We start from the raw sequence: 26674 nt of genomic DNA, 5'->3' as shown, positions 1-26674 counted from the left end.
CTGCTACTGGATGCAGAGTAGAAAAATATTCTAGCCCCCTGCAGAGCTTTCTCTGGTCTGTAGGAGCGGAAACACATTTAAAAAATACTAGAGAAAATGGACAATCATAGACTACAGGTTACATGCATCTGCAACTATTATTTTTCAACATACGATGGGACGCACCTTCCCCCAGACCCCTCCTCGGCTCAGGCCTTAAGAGCTGACAGGACCTTCCATTAGGATGGAAAACTGAAGCATCCGATCACTAGAGGAGAGGAGAGAGAGGGCGAAGGATGCATCAACAGGAAGTTTAAGATAAACTGTGCTACTGAACTTTAACTCCACTGTGCCCATTAAATCAGCACCACAAAACTAGTGCTGTAGTCTTGGTTATTGATTTTTAAAATATTACTTTCTTTGTGTATAACTAGAGATCTGCGGATAATAGCCATTTCAGATGGGGCGGCACTATTTCAAGGAAAAGCAGGGGAGTTCTCCCCGGTGTCTTGGCCAATATTTATCCCTCGACCAACATCACTAAAACAGATTATCTGCTCATTATCACATTGCTATTTGTGGGACCTTGGTGTGCGCAAATATTCCTACATTACAACAACTACACTTCAAAAGTACTTAACTGGCTGTAAAGCACTTTGGGACGTCCTGAGGCTGTGAAAGGCGCCCCATAAATGCAAGTCGGTCTTTCTTTCCAGACGGATGGAACGAACACCTCTTCTGTCCACCCCAGTCCATCACCGGCACCTCCACATCATGTATGAATTTAGTTTGGTCAGTCTCCGAGTAGGCATGGGACCACAGCAAAAACGTGCCACTGAATCAGCACACACTCAGAGGGGCCATAGCATGGCTAATGTGAGCAATGGAAAAGTGTCAAGCTTAGTGCAAGATTGAGATACATCATTGGGGCAGTGTAGCGAGAGCTTTACTGTGCAAACACTGAGTGACTGAAATGAAAGATGTTCTATTTCCCAACTTTGATGAGCAAAAATTTCACAACATTTAAAAAAAGGCATTAACTGAACAGTAAGCACAAATTTAACTTAAAAACTAAAATTAAATGGAAAATTGGACTGTACTGAACTATGTAATCTTAAATGTTAATTAAGGGAGATGTTGATGCATTTACCCACTGTCACTATGTTGTATGCTTTGAAAATGCTATTCAGAGGGAGCCTGGGAACAGGCATTTAGGGTGGAGCTTCCACTGAAACAACAGTGCCACAGGCCATTGCAGTGACTGTATGAATGGAGCATCATGTTAAGGCCACTATGCTCATTCAAAATGCAACAATGGAGAACATGCCATGGAAAATATCTTCCCAAGTTGCCAACGATCAATTTTGAAGCATAATAAATAAAATGGTGACAATTGTTAAATCTAATCTTAATCTCTCTCCATAATATTTAGAATAAAGTATGATTTTATAGAATACACTGCCTATTCAAGAAGATTTGCCTCAACAGCCCTCGTGCTACTTAATAAAGATGCGACATAATACAACTCAAGGTCTGATAGGATTTCTTGGGGATGCAGTAAATCCCAATCTTAGCAATTTTACGAAGAGACTCAGTAGTAGCACTCTCACTTTGGAGTCAGAAGATTGGGGGTTCAAGACCCTCACAGAAGAACTGAGCCCACAATCTAAGCTGGCACTTTAGTGCAGTACTGAGGGAATGCAGCACTATCAGAGGTACCATCTCTCAGATGAGACGTTAAACCGAAGCAGCATCTGCCTTCTCAGGTGGATGCAATAGATCCCACAACACTATTTGAAAAAGAGCAGGAGAGTTCTCCCCGGTGTCCTGGCCAACATTGATCCCTCAACTAACACATAAAACGGATTATCTGATCATTTATTTCATTGCTGTTTATGGGAGCTTGCTGCGCGCAAATTAGTTGCCTCATTTCCTACAACAGTGACTACACTTCAAAAGTACTTCATTGGCTGTAAAGCACTTTGGGACGTCCTAAAGTAGTGAAACGCGCTATATAAATGCAAGTCTTTCTTTCTTTTAAAGCATCAGTTAGTTGGAAGTCGCAACTAATAAATCTCAAGAGAAACCAAGATGAATTGTAATTTTAAAATTAACAAATGCATTTACACTTATAAAAGTGCTAATTCAGGGTTTTCAAACTGCAGGCTGCCTGGGAATTCAGCCTTCAAAGCTCAGGGCAACTCTGTGCTATTTGGGCATTTATTTGACCTGTCTGAATTAGTGGGTTTTGGGAGGTTTGGAAGGGTGCTGCCTCATTACTGGATAAATTCCAAATCAGAACACCAATAGCTTCTGTTATCAGCAACTTGAGATTGATGGGAGCACGGAATTTAACTTCATGTGCGGCCCCTAAAGCTCCATGGTATACCCCTGTGGAGCTCACAAAGACAAAAGGATTGGATACCCTTGCACTAGACACTAGCATTTCACAAATATATGAATCTGAATAGCGATTGTTTTTGTTTTAAGCATACTAAACCTTTAAATGGGGCTTCACAATAGAGATAAAGAAACAGAGGGGTGCCAAAGCTTGGACAAAATGATGTTTTTTAAGGTTTTTTTTGGTGGAGTGGGACAAGGCAGCTGAAAGCTCAGTTACTGAGGATGGAAAGAAAGGGGTGGACGGGTACACATGTGGCCACAGTCTGAGGACTGAAGGGTCTGGAGGGTCCAGGAAGGGATATTGAGCTCGAGGAGACTGCAGAGATCGGGTGGAGCAAGACCATGGAAAGGATATCTAGATAAGAATGATGATTTTACATTGTATGTTTTAGGGGACAGGGAGCCAATTGAGGTCATAGAGGATTGGGCAAGCAGTACTTAATGCAGGATAGGATATGGGTAGCAGAGTATTGGACGAGTTGGGGGTTTAAGAAGGATGATGGGTAGAAGGCCAGCAAGGAGGGTATTCAAGATTAGAGGTGACAAAAGCGTGGATTAGGGTTTTGGAGGCAGAAAAGATGAGGTGGTGTGATGTGCAGATATTAGAAATAAACAAACAGTCTTGGTGATGGATAGAATGGGGTGTTTGAAGCTCAGCTTAGGGTAGAACAGAACACCAAGGTTTTGCATGGCCTGGCTCAGCCTGAGAGAATGGCAGAATGGGAGGGATGGAATACGTGGCAAGGGAGTAAAGGTTGTTGGGAACCAAAAAAAAAACCATGACTTCAATCAACCCAATGTTCAGCTGGAGAAAGTCATCCATGATTTTACATTGAACAAGCAGATGATAGCATGGAGGAGAGAAGTGGTGGACAGGCAGAGTTGGGTGTCAGTAGCATACGTACGAAAGCAGACACCAGGCCTGCGGATGATGTTGCCGGGGGCAGTATATAGATGGAAAATGGAGGTGCTATGTGTCCCTAAAACAGCATTCCAAAGAAAAACAAATAAATAATCAAAGCCTTTCAGCATGTGTATTACAAAAATAATGTACAAATTGCATTTATATAGAGCCTTTAACGTAGTATAATATTCCATAGCACTTCAAAGGAGTGTAATCTGACAAAAATATAGTGAGTACCTAGCCTGTACTGATGCATACTACATACAAGATATTACTCTATTGCCATCTTGTGGTAAAAATAGACAGCATTATCAAGTTCAACCCAGAAAGGACAGCATTCAAAAGCTTTTAGAATCTTACAGTTCTGGTCACCCTATTATAGAAAGGATATTATTAAACTAGAAAGAGTGCAGAAAAGATTTACTAGGATGCTACCGGGACTTGATGGTTTGACTTATAGGAAGAGGTTGGATAGACTGGGACTTTTTTCCCTGGAGAGTAGGAGGTTAAGGGGTGATCTTATAGAAGTCTATAAAATAATGAGGGGCATAGATAAGGTAGATAGTCAAAATCTTTTCCCAAAGGTAGGGGAGTCCATAATGAGGGGACATAGATTTAAGGTGAGAGGGGAGAGATACAAAAGGGTCCAGAGGGGCAATTTCTTCACTCAAAGGGTGGTGAGTGTCTGGAACGAGCTGCCAGAGGTAGTAGTAGAGGCGGGTACAATTTTGTCTTTTAAAAAGCATTTGGACAGTTACATGGGTAAGATGGGTATAGAGGGATATGGGCCAAGTGCAGGCAATTGGGACTAGCTTAGTGGTATAAACTGGGCAACATGGACATGTTGGGCCGAAGGGCCTGTTTCCATGTTGTAAACTTCTATGACTATGACTCTAAGGAGGCCCCCAGCAAAGTTCAGCTAATGCAATACAGACTGGGGACTGAAATTGGGATCTGACTGATGTGTATGGCTCAGCCACTCACTGAACAATCAACAAAGCTTGTACAGGGATACACAGGACACGTGGAAACAATCAAGAATTGTTAGAGATAGTCACATCAAAGGCAAATTAACAAAAACGGGTATTTACAATGTCTGCACTTCAGGATGACACGTCGATGCTTTTAACGCCAGTATATGAATCAATGCCAGAATTTATTATTCTGATATCTAGTTTAGAATATATTACCAATATAACTTTGCCAAATCAAACAACTTTTTGAAATACTAAACTTTGCAAATAAATGAATTTCAAGTAGGCCAAGGCACCCCCTTAAACTTGGGGCTCTGACCCAAATCGATTCAGGAGGTCTGATATGTTCTAGTGCAGTGAACAATTGCATAGGCTCCAATCCTGAATCATGTATACCAAGGGAAAGCAGGTTAGCACTCCCTCAATCACTCAACCTTTGCAATGCCAGCCCACATCCCTATGTGGAAGTTTCTATCCTGATTCACTCAGCCCTGCATCAAGCTAAAATGGTGCTTATTAAAAAAAAGACAATTGCACATGTACAGTGCTTCCAAAAGCATAGCTCTCCCTCTTCTCTTGTAATCAAGATTTCTTCAGATGGTTGAGATGGGGAACAGCTTCGCAAGGAAGGAGTTCAACAATGGGAGGATAATAGCAGTGGAGCAGTCGGAGTGGAAATGATCAATTTATCCCAACCCACGAGCGCCAATACTTTCAAATTAAATGGGGTGTTTGAGAGAGCCAGTGGAAATCCACTTCTTGCAGATTCCTTTTTTCCTTCTTTGAAGAGACTACAATTGCAATTTCTCTGCAGGTTTTCCTTTTGAAATAGAACAGCCGCCGTCTGCCCAGCTGGTGGGGAGCCCCTTCTCCACCCTCTAAAACCTGATGGATAATGAAAATTGACCAGTAGTCCTCAAGATCTGGTCTTACACAAATGGTACCCCAATTACAATAAAGCTAGATATGCAAAACATAGAAAGCGAAATAAATATTATGCAGTTTTGCTCACCACGAAAAGAAGATATAGATGCAAACAGCATAAAGATACTTTTATTTTGGTGTAGTGCCGTGCCAGTGCTACCGGTATCATGGCAACCCTGAAGGAAACTTGCCAGGTTTGCTACGACCAGCAACCAGGGGGATCAATTTTTTTTTTAAACTGGGTCTCACGGGCCACTGGCCTTAATGAATCCGGCACATTGAATGTTTTATCATTGAATGGTACAGCACACTTTGAAAGAGCTTTTAAATTCGTCCCATTCCCCTGCCCTTTCCCCATAGCCCTGAAAATGTTTCCTCTTCAAGTGTTTATCCAATTCTCCTTTGAAAGTTATTATTGAATCTGCTTCCACCACCCTTTCAGGCAGTACATTCCAGATCATAACTTGCTGTGGGAAAATATTTCTCCTCATATCGCCTCTGGTTCTTCTGCCACTGGCTGCACAAGAACCCCAGTGCAGTGGGAGCTGGCAGCTCTGATGATGGCACCAAGAGCGACATAAAAGGAGCTTAACATGAACACAGCACGAACGTGCCACAATTTCTGTTACTGTAGGCAGTTTATAATAATTTAATTTTTCTATCTTGCTGTTCCAGCTGCAACTGCAACACTGCAATGTTTACTTTGGTCGATCAGAAAACACTTCCTGGGTTGTTAGGTGGTTTTAGCCACCCATTTGCTGCCTTTCCCTTTGTGGAGGCTTCTTTTTCTGCTCTCCCCTGTTTTACTGAGTTCTCAAATTACACCCCATAACCAGATTCCTTCATCTCTTTTGTTATCACAGACTTCCGCATTACTTCCTGCTCGTTTTTAAGTAAACGTTTACTGAAGCTATGAACAATTGGTCTGTGCACAAGATTCCCCAGTGCTGATTTTATTTGAAAGCTGGTCTGGGTTAGCTCACTTTCTACATATAGGTGTCTGAAATTTTCACTGTCTTATTAACGGGCTTATTTTAGCATATTGTTTATCATATTGTCACCAATAAGCCATAAGAAAAAAATTGTACTTAAGCCAATGCACATTAATATATACCCCACCATACTTCTTGTGTGATACTCTTAATTGGACTTGGCATAAGTGAGAACGATAGCCAGCAGCACTTCATCCTAGTGTTATCTAGCTCAAAATGCACTCTCCAGATTCAAGCCAACTTTGGCAGACAAGGTTTATAATTGTATCTTTACAGTGTCAAATGGATATGTACTATGAAAATGTCACACTCCACCATTATGTTTTCTAAAATACTAGTGATAATGTTGCACTGAATGCCTGAAATCCAGTGTCTAAGCATGCCAATATTTGCAGCCGATCCTCGTGCGTGTGTCAATAATCATGGCTGATCCTCATGAATGAGCCAGTATTTGTGTCCAATCCCCAAGAGTGTGCCAATATTTGCAGCTGTTCACACTCATTCGCTCAACCACCCACATGTTTGAAAACCACTGCACTAAAGTACTGGTGAGTACAGGTTTATCACTGGTAGTGGTGTCACGAGTAATTTAACGTAATGAATTAGCACAAGAGAAAATTATTGGCACAACATTAAAGAACACTGACTTAAGTGTGATTTTTTCTATACTGCATACGTCTACTGCCAAAACTGAGAAACTAAAAGTAACTGCTTTCAGTTAAGTATTTGATTGGCATAAACTGACTTCACCAGTTCTAAACCAAACATCAGAAATTGTCAGATCAAGCCCTTGAAACTCAATTTATCCACAGAATATTCAACTTCTGCTGAACTAAAACTTTTTCAACCTGCAAGGGCACAAAATGTACTCTGGGTGGGGGACTTCAATGTCCATCACCAAGAGTGGCTCGGTAGCACCACTACTGACTGAGCTGGCCGAGTCCTGAAGGACATAGCTGCAGACTGGGCCCTGCGCCATGTGGTGAGCGAACCAACACGAGGGAAAAACTTACTTGACCTCGTCCTCACCAATCTACCTGTCGCAAATGCATCTGTCCATGACAGTATTGGTAGGAGTGACCACTGCACAGTCCTCGTGGAGACGAAGTCCCGTCTTCGCATTGAGGACACCATCCAACGTGTTGTGTGGCACTACCACTGTGCTAAATGGGATAGATTCAGAACAGATATAGCAGCTCAAAACTGGGTATCCATGAGGCACTGTGGGCCATCAGCAGCAGCAGAATTGTATTCCAGCACAATCTGTAACCTCATGGCCCGGCATATTCCTCACTCTACCATTACCAACAAGCCAGGGGATCAACCCTGGTTCAAAGAGGAGTGTAGAAGAGCATGCTAGGAGCAGCACTAGGCGTACCTAAATATGAGGTGCCAACCTGGTGAAGCAACATGCTATAGACAGAGCTAAGTGATTCCACAGCCAACGGATCAGATCAAAGCTCTGCAGTCCTGCCACATCCAGTCGTGAATGGTGGTGGACAATTAAACAACTAACGGGAGGAGGAGGCTCTGCAAGCATCCCCATCCTCAATGATGGCAGAGTCCAGCACGTAAGTGCAAATGACAAGGCTGAAGCATTTGCAACCATCTTCAGCCAGAAGTGCCGAGTGAATGATCCATCTCGGCCTCCTCCCGATATCGCCACCATCACAGAAGCCAGTCTTGAGCCAATTCGATTGACTCCACGTGATATCAAGAAACGGCTGAGTGCACTGGATACAGCAAAGGCTATGGGCCCCGACAACATCCCAGCTGTAGTGCTGAAGACTTGTGCTCCAAAACTAGTTGTGCCTCTAGCCAAGCTGTACCAGTACAGCTACAACACTGGCATCTACCCGACAATGTGAAAAATTGCCCAGGTATGTCCTGTCCACAAAAAACAGGACAAATCCAATCCGGCCAATTACCGCCCCATCAGTCTACTCTCAATCATCAGCAAAGTGATGGAAGGTGTCATCGACAGTGCTATCAAGTGGCACTTACTCACCAATAACCTGCTCACCGATGCTCAGTTTGGGTTCCGCCAGGACCACTCGGCTCCAGACCTCATTACAGCCTTGGTCCAAACATGGACAAAAGAGCTGAATTCCAGAAGTGAGGTGAGAGTGACTGCCCTTGACATCAAGGCAGCATTTGACCGAGTGTGGCACCAAGGAGCCCGAGTAAAATTGGAGTCAATGGGAATCAGGGGGAAAACTCTCCAGTGGCTGGAGTCATACCTTGCACAAAGGAAGATGGTAGTGGTTGTTGGAGGACAATCATCTCAGCCCCAGGACATTGCTGCAGGAGTTCCTCAGGGCAGTGTCCAAGGCCCAACCATCTTCAGCTGCTTCATCAATTACCTTCCCTCCAGCATAAGGTCAGAAATGGGGATTTCGCTGATGATTGCACAGTGTTCAGTTCCATTCGCAACCCCTCAAATAATGAAGCAGTCCGAGCCCGGATGCAGCAAAACCTGGACGTCATCCAGGCTTGGGCTCACAAGTGGCAAGTAACATTCGCGCCAGACAAGTGCCAGGCAATGACCATCTCCAACAAGAGAGAGTCTAACCACCTCCCCTTGACATTCAACGGCATTACCATCGCCGAATCCCCCACCATCAACATCCTGGGGGTCACCATTGACCAGAAGCCATATAAATACTGTGGCTACGAGATCAGGTCAGAGGCTGGGTATTCTGCGGCGAGTGACTCACCTCTTGACTCCCCAAAGCCTTTCCACCATCTACAAGGCACAAGTCAGGAGTGTGATGGAATACTCTCCACTTGCTTGGATGAGTGCAGCTCCAACAACACTCAAGAAGCTCGACACCATCCAAGATAAAGCAGCCCACTTGATTGGCACCCCATCCACCACCCTAAACATTCACTCCCTTCACCACCGGCGCACAGTGGCTGCAGTGTGTACCATCCACAGGATGCAATGCAGCAACTCGCTAAGGCTTCTTCAACAGCACCTCCCAAACCCGTGACCTCTACCACCTAGAAGGACAAGAGCAGCAGGCACTTGGGAGCAACACCACCTGCATGTTCCCCTTCAAGTCACACACCATCCCGACTTGGAAATATATCGCCGTTCCTTCATCGTCGCTGGGTCAAAATCCTGGAACTCCCTTCCTAACAGCACTGTGGGAGAACCTTCACCACACGGACTGCAGCGGTTCAAGAAGGCGGCTCACCACCACCTTCTCAAGGGCAATTAGGGATGGGCAATAAATGCCGGCCTCGCCAGCGACGCCCACATCCCATGAACGAATTTTTAAAAAATTCCTCTGTGCGAATTTCGCTCCCTCCCAGACTCTTCTGCAAATAAAAATGGCCAAGTTAGGAGTCCCATGCTAGAAGTTTGAGTTCATAATCTAGGCCCACATTCTAGTGCAGTACTGAGGGACTGCAGCATTTTTGGAAGTGCCATCCTTTGGATGAGATGTTACAATGCAAAAGGCAGTTTATCAGGTGGATGTTAAAGATCCCACGGCACTGTTTGAAGAAGAGCAGTGTTTTCTCAGAGTCATGTTCAACATTCCTCCCTCAACCAACGCCAGCCGATATAAATTAATTGGTCATTCATCTCATTACTGTTTGTAGAATATTGATTTGTACAAAATAACTGTCATATTTGCCTATAGTAACAGTCAGGGAACTTCAATGCAATTTATAGGACATGAACAACTTCGAGAGGTTTCCCAAGGAGGTGATGATGGGTTATATCAATGCAAGTCTTTCTTTCACAAGTCTAAAGTCTTAGATTTTTTATACCAATATGCTATAGGAAAGAACGATCAAAGTCAAGCCAGAACTAGACATAGTATGCAAGGAGCAGTCTGATAAGAGCACTATAAAGTCTGATCATTGCCTCTGTGACTTATATTCTACTGCTTGGTTATGTGTTCAATATTCAATTGGCTTTGTTGATTGCTGCTCTGTATTGGTTGGACATGTTGAGCAGAGAGTCTGCTAAGACTTAGGACTCTTTCGTATTCATCCTCCGCTATTTCAGCACCGTGCACTGAGTACTTGTGGCTGTTTATTTTTTCCTTCCTGTTCATAACATTTTACATTTTTCTGATTAAATTTCATTTGCCATTGTTCTATCCACTTGCGTATCTTGCCCAACTCATTCTGTAATTTGAGCTGCCTCGCCTAGTTTGGTATCATCTGCAAATATGACCACTTTGCATTTTGTTTCTGAATCCAGGTCATGATGCAAATTAGAAAAAGATATGGTCCCAGTACTGAATTCTGAGGCACCCCAACCCCACTCTGATGTAACTCCTCAAACGAGTACCTTTTGTTTCCTACCCTTCAACCAGTTTCTTATCCATTCCCAGCGTTTACCATGAATCCCCGCAGCTTTGAGTTTAATTAATAACCCCAGTGATACTTTTGTCAAAAGCATTTTGGAAGTCGAGACACAATACATCATAGGGCTTCTCACAGTCTACCTGGGTTGTCACTTCCCTGAACAGGTTCAGGTGGTTGGTCAGGCAGGATCTTTCCCTTCTGATTCCATGTTGACTGCTGTTTGCTAGAGTGTTATTGTACAAATGGTCAAGTTTATTCCCGATGGGTGCATTCTATGTAAAATAATAGAATTGATTAAGGCTATTGGGTCTGTCGTGCCCGCGTCTGTTTCAATCACACTTTTTAAAGATGGGAACCACATTGAAAGAGTGATAAAACAGACACAGGCAACTACAGACCCATTAGTCTTGTTTGTATCCCACGTAAAATAATGGAATTGATTGTTGCCTGTTTCCAATCTTCAGGGACATCTCCAGTGTCCAATGAATCCCTCAATGATTTTCAGTGCTTCACAAATCTCTTCTCTAGCCTCTCACAGAGCTCTGAGATAAATACTATCTATCCCTGGGGATTTATTTGTTTTGAGCCTGATTAGTCTGTCTAGGTCTTCCATCTCATTTATAACAAAGTCACTGATTTTACTTGGGATATCCATATATGGGGAGGGCAGGTTGCTCATGTCTGCCGTGTGAATAGTTGGAGGAAGTATTCATTCAGAACATTTACTATGTTGTGCATATCCTCAGTTCCAAGTCTATTTACATCTTTTATAGTTTTCACCTCTTCTGTGACCGCCCTCTTGGTATTGTGGTACCAATTTTTTTTTATTGTTATGGTTAGCTTCAGCTACAATGCTTTTTTCCAGGCCTCTCTTTGCCTCTCTAATTTCAGTGTCAGCTGTGGCTCAGCAGTAGCATACTTGCCTCTGATTTAGAAGGTTGTGGGTTTGAGTCCCATTCCAAAGACTACAGCCTATAATCTAGGCCGACACTCCAATGCAGTATTGAAGGAGTGCTGCACTGTCGGAGGTGACATCTTTCGAATAAGACGTTAAACCAAGGCCCCATCTGCCCTCTCAGGCGACACTATTTCAAAGAGGAGCAAGGGAGTTCTCCCGTGCCCTGGCCATCATTTATCCCTCAACCAACACCTAAAACAGATTATAGAATCATAGAACCCTACAGCACAGAAAGAGGCCATAGATTGAAAATGTATTTATCCTGCGTGCTCAGTATTTTACTTTAAAGGTGTCCAGATGTCACACTTCCAAGTGTCAAAAGTAATTTAAAAAGAGAGACAGAGAGACAGACAGGCAGACAGAGAGAAAGGCAGCCTGTGTTTTTTGACCTGGAGTCAGAAATTTACAAGCACCTGACAATCTGTATATTTCTGTCACCAAATGGCAACCGTACTCTAATTGACTTCAGGACTGATTCAGACCACTTCCCCGCAAGTGGTACCTGAGCAGTGGTCTTAAACGGATCAGTTCAGATTGACAGCTAAATATCAGAACCATTCTCCAGGTCCCTGATTACCTGCAAGTAATGTTATGGGAGAACTGCCAGTATAAAGGCATCTTTAATGTTGCAGTATTGTCACTAAGCCTACTTAATATTGGTACCAATACAGTATGGGAGAAGGGAGAAGAGATAAAAATCGCACTTAAGCTAATACCCCCTTTTTTTAAAGTTATAAATATTTATGCTGACAGATGGTGGCACACCACCTTAAATCATACTAGTCACAGCAGCAACGGGAGAGAGAATAAAGGCATTACAATGCATCGTCACCTGTGAATACGTTTGTAATGTCAACTTTAAAAGCATTGCAGACAATGACAATGTTACAGGAAATAAGCCATTCTTTTGATAGAGATCTTAAGTATGATTTTACCAATGCCTGCACTTCCATATCAAAATGGTAATCTGGCACTAGCTGACAGAAGTCAATTTTTCATCATTAGGTCACTAAACAGTGAGAATAGTATCTGAAAACAATGTGCGATCTTCTAAACATGTTTATTTGCAACATTTAAATCAGATTCATTTTGTTAAAATGTTGGAACAACGCCCTTATGAAACTCTGAATTCATCATCTTAAATTGCTCCCACCAGTGACAGACCAATAACCACCAGTACTTCACATTCCTTTAAACTAGAGCTTATCCTAAGAAATATTAGAACAGAACCCAACATGCATTAAGAGTCCATTTGTCTTGAGTCAAGAATCATGGAATTTTACAGTACAAAAGGAGATCATTTGGCCCACTGTGCCGTCAATAGTTCTCACGTAGTTCACAACCACTGAATCCTATTTCCCTGACCTTTCTCCATACCCCCTGTTAAAGATTGGAAAACTGCTAGTCTTAAAACATCATAACTCTCAATTTAAAGCAGCACATTAAAGACATGTGTCAAACACACAAGTTAAGAAAAACATCCAGCTTCCTGTCCCCTGCGAACAATTATTAATTAATTAAATTTGCCAGTCAAAAAAACATATCAGCCAAAGTTGAAGCTCAGAATTCAGTCAACTCAGTAAATAATACTTCAAACAATGTAGAGTAGAAGCCACATTTAAATTGGTGTATAAATCCTACACAAGCAACTGGCAAGCGACCAAAACGGTACGACTAAACCCTTCATACATTTAAGCCGGTATTTTCAGGATTTAAAAAGCATTTTAAAGACGATAATGTATACATAAGTACCTGTATATCTATTGCTTGGGTCATACCAAGAAATTGACCTCGTTGAGTGCTTTGTTCTGTTGCCACCGGCAACCATTCATTCAAACTGGAGCTCCATTTTAAAGTCGTCAGAACAAGCTGAAGTGAGTGCATTTTTGCACAATAAAAACATCCCTTTCTTAAAATGCTTCAAATACTTAAGTCTGCTCTAAAGAAGAAGAAAAAAAAACATTTTTCCTGCACAGGTAAGGATGCCCTGGTTTAGTGGACAAATGTAAGGAGTCTTACAACACCAGGTTATAGTCCAACAGCTTTATTTGGAATCACAAGCTTTCGGAGCTTTCCTCCTTCGTCACTCACCTGATGAAGGAGGAAAGCTCCAAAAGCTTGTGATTCCAAATAAAGCTGTTGGACTATAACCTGGTGTTGTAAGACTCCTTACATTTGTCCACCCCAGTCCATCACCGGCATCTCCACATCATGGTTTAGTGAACAAAGAGGGCTAGCGGAAGATAAATCAAAAATGAAAATCCGTAATCAATTGATCGATTTTCTTGTAGCTGATCTAATTTTGCTTATACGTAAAGAATGAGGGGAGGGAATGGGAATATGCGACACTGCCCTTCATTAATAACTTAAAAGCCTGACACCTGCTCCCGTCATGGGTTAAGGAAGGGGGAGGGGGTCCCTGAAACTAATTACCGTCCAGTGGCTGCTCCGAGCATGGAAGCGGGTGAGACAGGTCTCAGCCAACCAGTAGGCTGACACTCGCTGCCTATGAAGAATGGCAATCCAGGTAAGGGAAGGACCCGGAGAATGCTGCAACGCACGCTGTTGTTAATGCGCAAATCGGCCAGCAACTTTGTGGCGAGGAAGTTACCTCATGAATCGTCACAAGTTGCTAATCGATTTGCGCTGCTCCGCTGTTAGTTTCTCGAAAACCACATCTCGCCCATAACCTCCCCATGATCATCATGAAGCTGAATTATTTTCACATTAATTATCCATTAAGCATGCCGTAGAAAGTTAAGTCTAGTAATTAACAGCGTAAATACTCTTAACGATGTGGTCATTGTTAATGACTGCCTCTCTTGCCCAGAAAGTGAACAATTACAAGTGTGGCGGGTCATTCCTTCAGGTTGTTCATCAAGGTCCCAAATGCCCTGTGGCTCTTGTTGCACTGTTATCAGCTTGCACTTCCAGCAACTTTGTAGGAAAAAAATTTTAAAACCTAATCATGCACGAACAAGTTTAACTAACAGGGCACGTTCCAGCAAAATCTGGGCCAAAGTCCTCGGGGGAGAAGGGGGGAAACTGACAAAATAAAAAAGGGAAAAAAATCATTAATTCTATCTAAAGCTTTATCTTTATAAAAAAAACTCAGAAGGGTAAAACTTTTAAGATTATTCAATAAACAGGCCCAACTTGCATGTGCAGATGACCTTCCTGCCTGACTGCAATATCACAATTACTTATTATATGTACAGAGTGCCAGGACAAAGCTACATTGTTTTAGAACAAGATGTAAAAGTGTTCTGAATCCTGCAAAACCATAAAACACGGAAAGTGCTGCCTTCAACAACAACGACTTGTATTTATATAGTGCCTATAACATAGTGAAACAACCCAAACTGCTTCACAGGAAGCTTATCAGGCAAAATTTAACACCAAACCACATAAAGGGATATTAGCATAGGTAACCAAAAGCTTGGTCAGAGGTAGGTTTTAACTAGCATCTTAAAGGAGGAGAGCGAGGTGGGCAGGTTTAGGGAGTGAATTCCAGAGCTTAGGGTCTAGGCAACTGAAGGCACAGCTGCCAGTGGTAGAGAAATAGAAATCAGGGATGAATAATTATGCAAGTGAAAACTTTACATGACAGGCCATTAACACTTTTATTCCTTAAGCTTGACAATTTGCTATTGGCAGCACCCACTGTGGTACGACTGCCACTGTCAGTGCTCTTCCATCTAAACGACTAGAGTTCCATACCTCTAGGGGTATTATAGGCATAGGTTTCCATGGGTCTCAAGACTTGTTGGCAATGCAAAAAGCAGGGCGCATATGGGCCCATATTAGGATCAGTGATACACCACAAGGCAAAATGGAGAGAGTGGCATTTATACAAGTGTCAGCCGTGGCTCAGTGGTAGCACTCTCCTCTGAGTCGGAAGATTGTGCGTTCAAGTCCCACTCCAGAGACTTGAGCATTGAATCTAGTTGACATTCCCAGATGAGACGTTAAATTGAGGCCCCGCCTGCCCTCACAGGTGGACATAAAAGATCCCACAGCACTATTTTGAAGAAGAGCAGGAGTGTTCCCCCGGTGTCCTAGTCAACATTTATCCATCAACCAACGTCACTAAAACAGATTATCTGGTTATTTATCTCATTGCTGTTTGTGGGAGCTTGCTATGTGCAAATTGGTTGCTATGTTTCCTATATTACAACAGTGACTACACTCAAAAGTACTTCATTGGTTGTAAAGGGCTTTGGGATGCAATTCTTTCTTTCTAGTCAAAAGCAAAATACTGCAGATGCTGGAAATTTGAAATAAAAACAGAAAATGCTGGAAATACTCAGCAAGTCAGGCATCATCTGTGGAGAAAGAAACAGAGTTAACGTTTCAGGTCGATGAACTTTCGTCAGAACTGCACGAAGTGAACGATTTAACAGTTTTTAAGCAAGTACAGAGCCAGGGAAAGGTGGGGAGGAAACAACAAAAGGGAAGGTCTGTGATAGGGTGGAGGGCAGGAGTGATTAAATGACAAAAGGGATGATGGTGCAAGGCAAGGGGAGTGCTAATGGGACAAGTAAAGAAACAAAAGATGGGTCTAGAGGAGATGTAAATGGCAACAGCAGAACCATTAGCAGCACCCGCTGACTGAGAAAATGGGAGCAGTGGTTATGACCTGAAGTTATTGAAATCAGTGTGGAGTCCGGAAGGTTGTAAAGTGCCCAATCGAAAGATGAGGCACTTTACTTATTTCAAATTTCCAGCATCTGCAGTATTTTGCTTTTGACTAGAAAGAAAGAATTGCATCCCAAAGCCCTTTACAACCAATGAAGTACTTTTGAGTGTAGTCACTGTTGTAATATAGGAAACATAGCAACCAATTCCTTGAGCTTCATTAGAACAGTGTAGGAGGCCAAGAACAGAGAGGTCAGAAAATTAAAATAGCAAATGACCAGAAGGTCAGGGTCATGCTTGTGGACTGAGCGGAGGTGTTCAGCAAAGCGTGAAACAGCGATTTACTTGTACTTTCAATTTAGTATACTGTATTCGCTGCTCACGATGCGGTCTCCTCTGCACTGGGGAGACCAAATGCAGATTGGGTGATCGCTTTGCTGAACACCTCCACTCAGTGTGCAAGCGTGACCCTGACCATCGGTCACTTGCCATTTTAATTCTCCATCCCACTCCGACCTCTCTGTCCTCGGCCTCTTACACTGTTTCAATGAAGCTCAAATGAAGCTTGAGGAACAGCACCTCATCTTTTGTTTAGGCACTTTACAACCTTCTGAGCTGAACATTGATTTCAATTACTTCAGATTATAACCACTGCTCTCATTTTTTCCTGACAGCAGGAATGGTTCTGCTGTTGCCATTTACAGTTCCTCTAGACCCAGCTTTTGTTCCTTTACTTGTCCCATTAGCACTCCCCTTGCCTTGCACCATCATCCCTTTTGTCATTTAATCACTCCTGCCCTCCATCCTATCACAGACCTTCCCTTTTGTTCTTTCCTCCCCCCCTCCTTTACCTGGCCCTGTACTTGCTTAAAAACGGTTAAATCTTTCACTTCTTGTCATTCTGACGAAAGTTCATCGACCTGAAACGTTAACTCTGTTTCTTTCTCCACAGATGCTGCCTGACTTGCTGAGTATTTCCAGCATTTTCTGTTTTTATTTCCTTCTTTCTAGTTCTGTATTATCAGTGTACTATGAGGCATCTGGTAACATTACTGGCTGATAGCCAGGTGGAGCAAGGACTTATGAATACCTAAATGCATTGGCTACCAAGGCAAGGTGGCTTTGTGTAGAAAAATATCACTTCAAATTACCTATCACGGAGGTGCTGGAACTTTCAAAAGTGACTACAAATTTATTTTTCAATCCATTTACCAGGAGCATCACCTTTCTACCAACAAACTCACAAATTCTGCAAGCTAAATCAAAAGCAAAATACTGCGGATGCTGGAAATCTGAAATAAAAAACAGAAAATGAAAGGTCTTCGGCCTGAAACGTTAACTCTGTTTCTTCACAGATGCTGCCTCACTTGCTGAGCTTTTCTAGCATTTTCTGTTTTTAATTCTGCAAGCTAAGTAGCAGTGCTGAGGGAAAAGAATCCACCTCAAGTACAAATGAAGGGAATACTGCTGCAATGCCACCATACACTTTGAGGTCCATACTAATTAGTCTGGGGACCTTCATTATCCCAGCCAAGAGTATACTAGTACAAAAGGGCATTTGTTACACAAACGTGGAGTCAAACTAAAACCAAGAAATACAGGTCTCACACTGTCCTTCAGTAAGCTCCATGTCCACGAATACATCCTGACCTCTGTAATAATAGTCAAGGTTACTGTGTCTCCATTTAGGCACACTCCGTGGGGTGGATATAGAGACAAGATTGGCTGCAGTAAATCATTGTAATAGCACGGTCTCCACTTTTAAATGGTTCTACATCTTTGGAATGAACTTGTGACTACACTTCACGCTCCTCTCAACAGAACTACTCTGTCCCGTGCTGCATTGCCCCGCCACCTCCAGGATCTCAGCCGTCAGGTTATACCAGCTACCGCATATAGCTGACAAATTGCGTGGACACCAACACGCCCGCTATAAGCGGTGGGGACTGTATAACCATGTGCACAAGCGATCAGTAAACAGCTACATTTTGCTCCTCAATATGTACTCAGGTCATCTCACTTTAGATAGATTGTGAAACGACAGGGAGAGAAGTAATTCTATTACTGTGAAAATAGACAAAACCTGACATTGTTAAAAAAAGGAACAAAAAAAACAGATGTCATGGTTACCATGGTTACACATACTCTTTGTTGTGTTTCAGTGCCACATGATCTGATTCAAAGTAGTACACATCAGGCTCTTCCTCCTCCTCTTCTCTAGATTGCTGGCTGTTACTCTCCCTGCTCGTGGGCAAGTACCCATTGTCCAGGTCCCGCTGTGCAGGCGAGTCAGGTACATTTCCACTGAAACAGTCACCAGTCCCATCCTGAGGCAGGTCTCTCTTAGCCTGAGAGTTGTCGTCTTCCAATTTCGCACAGTGTTCCCTGTCTGCAACCACCACTGCTCCTCCGGCCTTTTCACATTCATTAAGACAGGGAGATCTGTCTTCCACCTGCCCATTGTCCCTGGTAGGCGAACTTATCTTTTGAGGACTGCACTTGTTAACTGCAGCCCTTCTGGGCGAAGTTCTCAGTGCATATCTGTGTTCTTGAGGCTCAACCAAGGGACCTAGTCCAGAGTCCGGCACTGCAGAAGAATCAGGCACCCCTGAGATCTGTTCAATGTCCCGAGCAGCATCAATACTGCAACTGGCATTTTCAAAACACTGTTCCTTCGAATGGGACGAACTATACCCCACAACATCGACCTCTTCCTCAGATTCCCTGATTTGCAATGGGTTTTCAGTTGCTAGAATTGTGGTAGATTGTTGTGACTGACTGGTTTGCGACACAGAGTGGCAGTCACTTACTGTCCTGTAGTCTTCCCACTCTGAATCTGTAGAAGGCACGTCAGGCTCTGAAATGGTGGCTACCTTACTGCCATTAAGCAGCACCGAGCAGCCAACTGAATTGCCGTTTTCAGTTTCTGTTGGTAAAATGGATGCACACGTATCAACAACATCAACACATTTTGGTTTATTGTTCAAACGAAGAGGTTCACAATCGCTACACTCCGGAGCAGCAGCAGCATCTTTTTCATTGATCCCATTGGCAACCTGGTGAGTGGACACCTCTTTCAGCAGCGATGAATCGTCATGTCCACCATCCAAGTCTTTCGCCTTTTTGATCTCCCTTTTGTCACAATCATCCAGTAAAAGAAAGCGTCGAGCGCGCTGGAGCTGCGGCGAGTCCCCGTCGTTGTTTGCGGCCGAGCCCTTTCGCTCGGGCACTGTCTTTTCAGTTTTAACAGGCGACAATGCATCCTCCGGGCCGTCTGCAGGCTCCGAGCGGGAGCATCGCTTTACCCGTTTAAAGACGGGCAATATCGGGTCACACGTGTCCAAAGGCTTTTTCTCGTGATTATCCTTCTCGGAGCACGACAGTCCCCTTTTTCTGGGGCTCGCCCAGGACTCGCGAATGCTGTGCTGTTTGCCTTCGGTGATCTTCCCGCTGTTGGCGCCCTTCTGCTGCGGTATGGCGTCTTGCTTCTTTTTCGGCGATCGCGATCTCAGCTGAGGAAGAGGGGAGGAATCGTCAGAGTGAACTATGCTACGATTCCTCAAGGTTCGCCCGCAGAAGTTTTCATCCAAACCGTTCGACCCAACTGACGATCTTGTGACACGCTGGGATCGAAAAGCAGCCATACTATGGCAAATCCCTAAAATATCACCATCATGATTCACTCATCAGCACCAAGTGAAGAAAACCTTGAAAATACAAAAGAAACAAGAAAAAGTTAAGCTTTATGTGGAAAACAAAAGAAAATTGCACTCAAAAACTATCTAACTGCAATTTGACTTTATCATGTGTGGCACAGTACTGGCCTGTTTTGTTTTCAGCTATTCATTATTTTCTCCTTCAATTGAAGGATAGCAATTGCAAGAGAGTTGTTAGAGCATGGGCTGTTTTGACACAGGAAGTAGTCGAGGCACCTACACATGGAAGAGTAGATAAACATTTGAAGCAGAGGAAGAACACAGTGGTATGGGAAGACAGCAGGGCAGTGGGATTAGTTTTGGATTGATCTAGCAAGGAGCTGGCACAGACATGATGGGCTGAATGTCTCCCTTCTGTCCTGTAAACATCTGTGGTTCCAACATGAAGTTTTTTCTGTGCAACTGTGAAATCAAACTGGAGACAAAAAATGAAATGTTTGAGCGTTATACATGGCCAACAATTTGGATAAATGTGAGAGCTGGACCTTGAACACTGAAGAAAGAACAAGGGAGCAATAATTTCGACTAAGCTTACACAAACATGGTGAAAATTAGTTGGGCAAGAAGAATGACTCATCAGATGTCCTTTAATCAGAGCAAGCAAGAGAAGTAATAAGGTTGATTCAGATTAGTGGACATACTTTGGGCATATTATTCAGGTTGCAAGGAAAGTTGCTGAGATTGTAACTGGCAATAGATCAAGAGGAAGGCAAAGACTGGTGAAGTTTCAAGGACTGATACAATTACATGTGCAGAGACTGAAAATCACGGAGCACGATGATTAACACCCTCTAGCTGGAGAAGGCCAATAGAAAAAAAAGCATGGAACATTTTCTCACCGTTTCCATTTCTAAGCCTGCCCCTCACCCCACACCACATCCCAGTCAAGATGGTATCCAGGAGACCTGCTTCCAGGCCACTGTATAATGGAACATAGGAACAGGAGTAAGCCATTCAGCCCCTCGAGCCTGTTCCGCCATTCAAGAGACCATGGCTGATCTGTATCCTAACTCCATCCACCACCATGGCTCCATATCTCTTAATACCCTTGGCTAGCAAAAATCTATCAATCTCACATTTAAAATTATTAATTGAGCTAGTGGGAGAGTGTTCCACACTTCTACTACCCTTTACGAGAAGAAGTGTTTCCTAACTTCTCTTTCGAATGGCATGGCTTTGATTTTAATGTTGTGTCCCCTTGTCCTAGACTCCCCTACCAGCAGAAAAAGTTTCTCTCTATCTATCCTATCAATTCCTTTCAAAACCCTAAAAACCTCAATCAAATCACCCCTTAACCTTCTATATTCCTGGGACTACAAGCCAAGAATATATGTGTTCTCTCCTCGTAATCTAACCCTTGGAGCCCTGGTAACCTTCTGGTGAATATGCGCTGCACTCCTTCCAAGGCCAATATCTCCTTTCTAAGTTGCAGTGCCCAGAACTGTACACAGTACTCCAGATGTGGTCTAACCAGGGCTTTGTATAGCTGTAGCAAAACTTCCTCCCCTTTATATTCTAGCCCTCTAGTTATAAAGGCTAAGATTCCATTAGCCTTTTTGATTATTTTTTGTACCTGACACTACATTTTAGTGACTTGTGGACATGGACCCCTAAATCTCTTTGGACCTCCACTGTTGTTAGCTTTTCAACTTTAAAAAAAAACTCATCTATCCTTTTTTTGGTCCAAAATGGACGACCTCACACTTACCTGCGTTGAAATCCATCTGCCATAGTTTTGCCCACTCACTTAATCTATCAATGTCTCTTTGTAATTTCATGCTCCCGTCTATACTATGCCACCAATCTTTGTGTCATCGGCAAACTTGCATATATGGCTATCACGTTATCTAAGTAATTAATAAATATAATGAATAGTTGAGGCCCCAGCACTGATCCACTGGTCACTTCCTTCCAATTCAAGTACATACCCATTATCCCTACTCTGTCTTCTACCGCATAACCAATCTCCTAAACAGGTCAATAATTTGCCTTCAATTCCATGAGCTTCAACTCTAGCTAACAGTCCCTTATATAGAACCTTATCGAATGCCTTCTGGAAGTTCATATAAACTACATCCATAGACATTCCCCTCCGTACTACTTTAGTTACTTCCTTGGAACATTCAATTAGGTTCGTTAGACATGACCTACCCTTTACAAATCCATGTTGGCTCTCTCTACATGCTCAATCACACTGTCGTTAATTATAGATTCCAAAAACTTCCCCACATCAGATGTTAGACTAACAGGTCTATAATTTCCTAGTTGCTCACTCTCAACTTTCTTAAATAATGGAGTTATATTTGCAATTTTCCAATCTAGGGGACAATTCCTGAATGGAGAGCGCTTTGGAAGGTTATAGCTAAAGCATCTGCAATTTCCTGAACTACTTCCTTTAAAACCCTGGGGTGGAAACCATCAGGTCCTGAGGATTTGTCAGTTTTTAGTGCCATTATTTTTTCTAATACTGTTTTCTTGCTTACATTAACCCTAGTGAGTTCCAGTCCTTGATTCATTATTAGTTTCCCTGGAATGTCAGGTATATTATCCTCTTCCTCTACTGTGCAGACTGACACAAAATAATTATTCAACAAGTCTGTCATTTCCTTATTTTCATTTACAATATTTTCCGCATCTGTTTTTAAAGACCCCACATTACTCTTGACTACCCTTTTTCTAATATACTTGTAAAAACTGTGTGTTAATCTTGATATCTCTCAAGTTTCTTTTCATCTTCCCTTTTTGCTGCTATTATCTTTTTTGTCTTCATATCTCTCCCAGTCCCCTGGATCTGTACTATTCTTCACACTTTTATATACTCTTTCCTTTTATGTTATTTCTCACCTCTTTTGTCAACCAAGGCTGTTTTATTTGGTAAGTAGTGCTCTTACTCCTTAGTGGTATATTAGGGTTAGGGTTTGAATATTTCCCCTGTTCATCTGTGGTTTTACCCAATAACAGTTTTGACCTATTTGCTGTCGTCAATCTATGTCTCATCCTGTAAAGGTTAGCCTTCTCAAAATCTAGAATCTTAGTACCCATTAAGTTTCTCCTTTTCAAACCTAACATTGAATTCAATCATATCATAATCTAGCAGTAAGAGAACATTTACCCAAGTCTGACTCATTACTAAATCTAGTATGGCCTGCCCTCTGGTTGGTTCTAGAACATATTGCTCCAGAAAACCATCTTGAATGCACTCAAGAAATTCACTACCTAGGAACATAGCAACAGGAGTAGGCCATTCAGCCCCTCGTGCCTGCTCCGCCATTTGATAAGATCATGGCTGATCTGTGATCTAACTCCATATACCTGCCTTTGGCCCATATCCCTTAGTAGCTCTGGTTGCCAAAAAGCTATCTATCTCGGATTTAAATTTAGCAATTGAGCTAGTATCAATTGCCGTTTGCGGAAGAGAGTTCCGAACTTCTACCACCCTTTGTGTGTAGAAATGTTTTCTAATCTCACTCCTGAAAGGTCTGGCTCTAATTTTTAGACTGTGCCCCCTACTCCTAGAATCCCCAACCAGAGGAAATAGTTTTTCTCTATCCACCCTATCTGTTCCCCTTAATATCTTATAAACTTCGATCCGATCACCCCTTAACCTTTGAAACTCCAGAGAATACAACCCCAATTTGTGTAATCTCTCCTCGTAACTTAACCCTTGAAGTCCGGGTATCATTCTAATAAACCTATGATGCACTCCCACCAAGGCCAATATGTCCTTCCGAAGGTGCAGTGCCCAGAACTGCTCACAGTACTCTAGGTGCGGTCTAACCAGGGTTTTGTATAGCTGCAGCATAACTTCTGCCCCCTTGTATTCTAGTCCTCTAGATATAAAGGCCAGCATTCCATTAGCCTTATTGATTATTTTCTGCACCTGTTCATGATACTTCAATGATCTATGTACCTGAACCCCTAAGTCCCTTTGGACATCCACTGTTTTTAACTTTTTACCATTTAGAAAGTACCCTGTTCTATCCTTTTTTGATCCAAAGTGGATGACCTCACATTTGTCTACATTGATTTCCATTTGCAACTGTTTTGCCCATTCACCTAATCTATCAATATCGCTTTGTAATTTTATGTTTTCATCTACACTGCTGACAATGCCACCAATCTTTGTGTCATCGGCAAACTTAGATATGAGACTTTCTATGCCTTCATCTAAGTCGTTAATAAATATTGTGAATAATTGAGGCCCCAAGACAGGTCCCTGCGGGACTCCACTAGTCACATCCTGCCAATGTGAGTACCTTCCCATTATCCCTATTCTGTCGCCTTTCGCTCAGCCAACTTCCTAACCAAGTCCGTACTTTTCCCTCGATTCCATGGGCTTCTACCTTAGCTAACAGTCTCTTATGAGGGACCTTATCAAATGCCTTCTGGAAGTCCATATAAATAACATCCATTGACATTCCCCTGTCCACTACTTTACTCACCTCTTCAAAAAATTCAATCAGGTTTATCAGGCACGATCTACCTTTCACAAATCCATGCTGGCGCTCTCTGATTAACTGAAAATTCTCGAGGTGTTCAGTCACCCTATCCTTAATTATAGACTCCAGCATTTTCCCCACAACAGATGTTAGGCTAACTGGTCTATAATTCCCTGGTTTCCCTCTCTCTCCTTTCTTAAAAAGCGGAGTGACATGTGCAATTTTCCAATCTAGAGGGACAGTTCCTGAATCTAGAGAACTTTGAAAGATTATAGTTAGGGCATCTGCAATGTGCTCACCTACTTCCTTTCTGACTTGAGCTACTCTGGTCTTCCCAATCTATATGAAAATTAAAGTCGCCCATTAAAACAACTCTGCTTTTGCCACAAGCCTCTCTAATCTCCAAATTAATACATTCTGTACTTCATTGTTGCTATCAGGAAGCCTGTAGACAACTCCCATTACAGTTTAAGTCCTCTCTTATTCCTCAATTCTAACCATAGAGTCTCCGCTGATTGCTTTCCCTTACTAATATTGTAATAGTATCTTTAATCAATAAGGCTACCCCTCCTTCTATTCCAATTTCCCTATTCTTTCCAAAAACCATATTACCTGCAATATTTAACTCCCAATCATGACCAGCTTGCAGCTATGTCTCAGTAATGGCCACCATGTCATACACTGGAACATCGAAACAGGGGTAGCCCATTTAGTCCCACAGTTAAACTAAGGCCTCATCTACCCTCTCAGGTGGATGTAAAAGATCCCTTGGCACTATTTCGAAGAAGGGCAGGGGCGTTTTCCCAGTGCCCTGGTCAATAATTATACCTCAACCAACACCTAAAACAGATTATCTGGTTATTATCATATTAATATGCACAAATTGGCTGCTGCATTTCTTACATTGCAACAGTGACTACACTTTAAATGTGGCTGTAAAGCGCTTTGAGATGCCCTGAGGTCGTGAAAGGCGCTACGTAAATGCAAGTCATTCTTTCTTTCTGATCCAAGGGCACCCTTACCTAGCTGAGGTCAGACGGAATGGGGGAGGGAAGAAGAGCCTGAAGCCATCGTGCAGTTATATAAGTTGTCAACTGGTAAAAAGTATATTTAAGTCAACTGTATTGGATGTTGGGCTCGGCATTAAGTTGCTTTCATTAAAACAGCATTTCCCACTAGAAAAGTCAATCTGAATAAATTACTGAAAATCTTCATGGATAAAATATGGACTAAATTCTAAGACACAATGTTGGAATTCCACAAGAAAATTCTGCAAATCGTTGAAATACTGACCAGCAAAACTGAAAAGCTCCTAAGTAACCCACAGAGAACTGTGCACTAACATGATATATCTGGTTATTTCTGTGGTTTTTTTTGTCTCTTCCAGGAGATTACGTGGCAGCTGGTGGGTGGGAGCATTGTGGGGGGAGTGGGGTAATGAAGCTGAGTTGCAACATGACTGTATGGGACAGGCTCGATGGACCAGCTGGTGTTTCCCTGTCCGTTATTTTTGTATGATAGTGGTGGGGTCTAAAAACTTCTATGTCCATCTTCAACTTTAACAAAGTTTCTGTGTATCAAAGATATGGGGTGCATGTTTTGTTTATTCCACTTTTGCCTTCCCCATTCATCGTTAAATGAAATGTTTATGTGGGCACTCACCAAAGAAACAGGCTGTTTATTAACTGCTAGATGATCAGATCCGTGTCATCACTATGGTTCATCACTAGGCTCCATGTCAAACATACAACACTACAAGGATGTATTACTATGATCTCAAGTAGCCTTGCATGGCACTGTATTCAATGGTTGCTAGTCAATATGGATAACAACAGATCATGACTACGGTATACAAATAAAATCAGTACAGAACCTGTAAAGGGGATAAACAAATGACTCCAAAGTTCCTCGGTATTTTCTCAATTGAGTTAGAAACAGATGAGCAAACACCTGAAAAGTTGAGTTCTATGTATCGAAGAGTAGCCCCACACAATCTTTGATTGAAGGCATGTGATTTAATTGTCCGACATAAATACAGAAACCATGAGAACACCATTTTTGTAGCACAAACGGCATCAACATTTTTTTGCAATATATTATTGATTTTATTGCCATAACCAATCACTGTTAATGCAGCAAGTACTTCAATTTCCTTCATTTTATGGGATGCAAACAGTACTTATGCCTTTCTAGCATTGTATTGATATAAGGTTTAAACATCTCAGTACTCCACAGTTTTGGTGCAATGGAATACTTACCTACATCCTAAAGTTATAAACATTCTTGGGATTATGAGTGCCTGATGCATTAATTATGTCGTTATTGTATGGCTTTCACACAAGTAGTGTTGGATGCACATTGATGCAAAGAGCAGCAGTATAACTTGGGAGCTAAGTCTGCATCCAGGGCCTGGGTGCACTC

The 26674-nt window shown here is 42.5% G+C and overlaps 1 protein-coding gene across 6 annotated transcripts in view; it reads right to left on the bottom strand.

The window, feature by feature from the left end:
• Nucleotides 1-26674, bottom strand: part of zzz3 (zinc finger, ZZ-type containing 3) — a 107354-nt gene that overhangs the window by 35754 nt on the left and 44926 nt on the right. For all 6 annotated transcript variants that reach the window (XM_067989865.1, XM_067989862.1, XM_067989861.1 and 3 more), the window contains one exon: nt 18244-19805. In XM_067989865.1, coding sequence (XP_067845966.1) covers nt 18244-19742 — 1499 coding nt within the window. In that variant the 5' untranslated portion in view covers nt 19743-19805. The remainder of the gene's footprint in view (nt 1-18243; nt 19806-26674) is intronic.

Source organism: Heptranchias perlo, chromosome 9, assembly GCF_035084215.1.
Source record: "Heptranchias perlo isolate sHepPer1 chromosome 9, sHepPer1.hap1, whole genome shotgun sequence".
In the NCBI taxonomy this organism is placed as follows: domain Eukaryota; kingdom Metazoa; phylum Chordata; class Chondrichthyes; order Hexanchiformes; family Hexanchidae; genus Heptranchias; species Heptranchias perlo.
Note: the sequence above shows the minus strand (reverse complement) of the source record. Positions and strands in the feature narration are given on the sequence as shown.